Below are 4,512 nucleotides of genomic sequence, written 5' to 3' on the forward strand. Positions count from 1 at the left end.
CCTTAGGAAAAGGCTTGAACCCTTGGGGTCCAACACAGTGCATATGCTGGCCACCATCTGTGACCCAAGGGTGAAGGGCACCATATGTGGCAGCGAGACACTGAGTCACTGGAGGGAGGTATTTATGAAGAAAGTGACAGAGGTGGAGCGGCAGAGGTGGGGGGAAGTGAGACAGGGGGGATCCACTGCCTGAACCCAGCCTGCCATCCACAAGCCAGTCTTCCCCTCCACCACAGGCGCTGCTAATATGGGCTAAGGCCATGGCTAACATTAGGGGGTCCAGACCCACCAGACCCCAGGATCAGGCAGACAGCCCTCAAACGGTGGTGTCTGCCTATCTTGCTGAGCCTGTGGAGCCACTGGACTGCGACCCCTTGGCCTACTGGGCAACCTGCAGCCCAATGTGGCCGGATCTGGCCACAGTTGCCCGCGAATACCTGTCCTGTCCACCGACCAATGTGCCAAGCAAGAGGGTGTTCAGCGTGGCTGTGGATGCTGTGACACCCACCACACCTGCTTGGGTCCTGGTTTGGTGGAGCAGCTGGTACTCCTCAAGGTGAACCTCCCGCTGCCAGGGTCCCCAAGCGCCAGGTGCAGGCGGAGCGAATGCCGCCCTCCTCGCTCCATCTGCATCACGAGTTTTGTCTGTCAGCAGCCTAAGGTGCAGTTTCCCCCAAACCCCTGCACCTATCGCTGTGAAAGTTGGCAGGCTTGGTGGGCTCCTGCAGTTTTGAGCTCCCTGTGGCTTTCCACACAGGAGGTTCTCTCTCAAGAATTTGGGGTGCTGTTTCTCCGAACCCCCTGAACCTATCTTGTTGAAAGTTGGCACGCTTTGTGGGCTCCTCAGGAACTACCATTCCTGCAAGTTTCATCTGCATCAGACAAGAAATGCCAGAGTTATAGCCTGCTTCGACCTTCCCCATTATAGCCTATGGGGAAGTCGAAGCAGCTTGAATATTCGACTGAGCTTCGACCTCGAGTCCAAGCGGACCCGCTTCGACTCCAAGCGGATGGTAAATTGAAGTGGGACCCCGTTTAATATTCGACATGGCTGTCAAATCAAGTATTACCTGCTCTGCACAGCCCTACTGCTTTTCTTAGTCTACTGCAGGGGTGGGCAAGATGCAGCCCACCAGGCCACTCTATCCGGCCTGCGGGGACCCTCAAAAATTTAGAAAATTAATATTTATCTGCCCCGGCTGCTGTCACATGGCCCTCAATGGCTTGCCAAAGCTCAGTAATAGGCCCATTGCTCAAAATAATTGCCCACCCCAGGTCTACTGTGTGCTATGAACCTCCTTGTTACAGGGAGCCGAGATCACTAAAATGCAATTGCTGCTGAAGGCGTCATTTCCTGTGCTTATTTTTCACAGCACTAATTGATCAGGAAAAACAAGAAGTAAACGGTAATGTAGCCCTGCTACCCTTCTCTGACTTAAAGATCATAAAATAAGAAGTATTCAGCAATTTACATCATCCCCCCAAAAACTGGTTTATCTAAACCATGGGTAACTGTGACCTGTAAAAACTCTAAAAGTTGAAGTAATGTCACCTTTAGATGACAGCCCAGCATCAACCAGCGAGCTGCTCTGATACTGTAGCATCATTCTCTGAGGTCATTATCTCCTTTATGTATGTAATACTATAAAAAACCTCTCAGGCCTTACAACCCAGAGAAGATCACAGATCTGCTGCAGTGGTATTCACTACTAGTAGCTGGAAAACTAAGATCTTGTGACATTTCAGTTTCCCAGGGGAAAAAAAAAAAGAAAAATGGGAAGGCCCCCTCCATCCCACACACCTGTGAGAAATCCTGGTAAATGCTGAACATGTTTTTAAAGAAGTATTATATTCTCTCCAAAAGTCATACTGTCAATTCCTGGATTGTTTTTCAACTGGCAAAAATGGGAGATATAAAGTGCTAGGAGGAAAGAGAAATCTCTCTTTATACTTTGCTATTTCGCAAGTGGAGAATTTGGGGGTCAATAAGAAAGAGGTGGAAAGTGGGAATCCATAATTTTGAAGCAAAATATATTGGAAAATGAAAAAAATATATATCAAAACCCAAATTGTCCCATAAAAAATTTACGTTTTCAACAAAATACTGATTTCCAAAATAAAAAAGCCCTTCATCCTTAACTCGACATCAAGAGATGGGGTGGGTGGCTTCTTAGCTGGTGAAAGTCAACGTAATGCTATTTATTTCACTGGTGCTGTGGTGGTTTACACCAGCTAACGTAGCCTTGGCTTAGTAAGAACATTTCCAGCTCATACCCAACACGAGGATACTATAGAAGGAATAGACAGAAGCAGTAGTGGAACATATTTAATATTGTCTCTCCAAATTGTTTTGACTAGGAGAGAATGAACTTCACATAGACCTCAGAGATTTTGACAACAACCATCATTTCACCAAATACAAATCATTCAAAATTTTGGGAGAGACTGAGAAATACAAACTGATCCTTGGGAATGTTGGTGGTGGTAACACAGGTAAGATGTCATGTTCTCTACCTTCCAGAGCAGATGAAAATTCTGCAGAGCCAAAGAAACATTAGAAAACTTCTTTGTGGCAAGAGTAAATTGTGTTCTTCTTCACTTGCAGCTGGAGATGTCCCCATTTGCTCTGCCTTCCTATAAGGGAGCCAGGGGTACATTTCACAGATGCAGTATAATATCAAATCCAGCAATAGGTCACAGGCAGCATCATGCCAACTATGATATTTCCCTTGGATGACAAACCTCTTCTTAGTCCATAAGCATTATAATACTCTGTAAAGAGGAGGCAGAAGGAGCAAAACTTCCCAAACTTACTCCTTACATGAGGCCTGATTATAAGCAAGGCTTCATAACTAACTGAGGCCCTTTTTCAGCTGGTCACTTAAGCATTAATACTTCCTAACTTGTCTAGTAATTTTCCTTTGGAGATCTTTAAGTACTTTACCATGGAGATCTGAATCTGTGCTCCATTTTACAGATGAGAAAACTGAATAGAAAGGACTTGCCCAAGCAAACAGGGACAGAACCAAGAGTTGAGCTAAGGTCTCCTGCTAGGTCCCAGTCTGATGCTCTAGTCACAGGTCCACACATTCTCTCTTTGTGCAATGAAAGGGTGTAGATTTTATTCACCCTTCTCCTTCACAAACCCAGAATGCAATAGCAGTCTGTCTCCTGTGTTGCAAAGGGTTGCCAGTTCCTAGTGAAATAAAAAAATGGATGAGCAGGATTGACCATATTCACAGACCTGAACAGTGATAACCTATCCAAAAATAAATACAAACAAGAACTGTTTTTCCACAGAGGATTCACTGAGCAGCCACAAAAACATGGTGTTTACAACCAAAGAACGCAACAATGATCCACATCCCGACAACTGTGCTGTATCCTTTAAGGGGGCCTGGTGGTACAAGAAGTGCCACCTCTCCAACCTGAATGGGCTATACCATAGGGGCCCTCATAACAGCTTTGCAGATGGCGTGAACTGGCAAACAGGCCATGGGTACAAGTACTCCTACAGGCTGTCAGAGATGAAATTCAGGCCAAGCAGGAGGGAATCTAGAAGTAAACAGTTAGTTGGAGCTATCTAATTAGGTAATTATTTCCCATGTCAAGAAGTAGTCATCTTCATATATGTGCTTTAGTTATCTGTATCCCTTGGACGAAGGGCAAGGAGCATTCTGTTAATTTATGTTCGTCATTAGTGACTTGGGTCCATCTTGCTCCACTCTGTATTTTTAATTTTTTTTTGTATAAAAAAAGCAAAACTAAAATAAATCATGCCAATGAAGCTAAAACAACAGTATGCATTTCAAAACTAACCAAGAATGAAATGACAGAATGATCATGTTGATGTCACAACTAAACACAAAGTAATGAAACAGTAAACCAGCAATCCAAGTTGTAGCAAGGTTGAAGCATTGTAGCTGTGATGGCCCAGGCAATGTATGCAAGATAAGGACATTTTGTGCATACCTGGGAGACCCATTGGACAAGCTTTGGGGTAATGAAAATGCTCTCCCTTATGACCAAGGAAAGATATCAGGATCAATGATACCACAACAAATCCTTGCCTGTCATGAAAGAACTTTGAGACTGGATTGAATCATCTGTTGGTCAAGTCATTGATATCACCATTACAATGATCACTAATATTTACTTCTTCCCAATACTATACAAAATTCAGGTTTTGCAAGTCATTTAAAAGATGTTTTAATGGCTATGTCAAAAAGTTACACAATAAAAATTCTGGATAAATCTCTTTAACGCTTGGAGTCAATCAATGGCAGAATCAGGGCATACATGAAAGAAGTGGCGTTGGTTCCATGACCACAAACTATCCACATACAGACACATCCTAACATGATAAGATGTCTCATGTCTGTTCTTATTTCTGAAGGGACAGAGAAGGAAGTAAGAGGCATTTTCTTCATATGCCATTAATGGATTGAGAACTGTCAGGCCTTCTGCTTCATTCTGATCCTTATAACAGGTATCTCCTGCTTACTTCGCTGT

The 4,512-nt window shown here is 43.9% G+C and overlaps 1 protein-coding gene across 1 annotated transcript; it reads left to right on the forward strand.

The window, feature by feature from the left end:
* Positions 1-2,358: 2,358 nt before the first annotated feature.
* On the forward strand, positions 2,359-4,263 carry LOC109314099 (ficolin-2-like; the record flags this gene model as incomplete). The annotated part of the gene is made up of 2 exons (XM_019541080.1): positions 2,359-2,493; positions 3,301-4,263. Coding segments are annotated over 2 exons (422 nt in total), but the record flags the coding sequence as incomplete, so codon positions are not given.
* Positions 4,264-4,512: the final 249 nt, after the last annotated feature.

The sequence above is a fragment of the Crocodylus porosus genome, unplaced genomic scaffold (genome assembly GCF_001723895.1).
Source record: "Crocodylus porosus isolate Cpor-Errol unplaced genomic scaffold, CroPor_comp1, whole genome shotgun sequence".
Taxonomy (NCBI): domain Eukaryota; kingdom Metazoa; phylum Chordata; order Crocodylia; family Crocodylidae; genus Crocodylus; species Crocodylus porosus.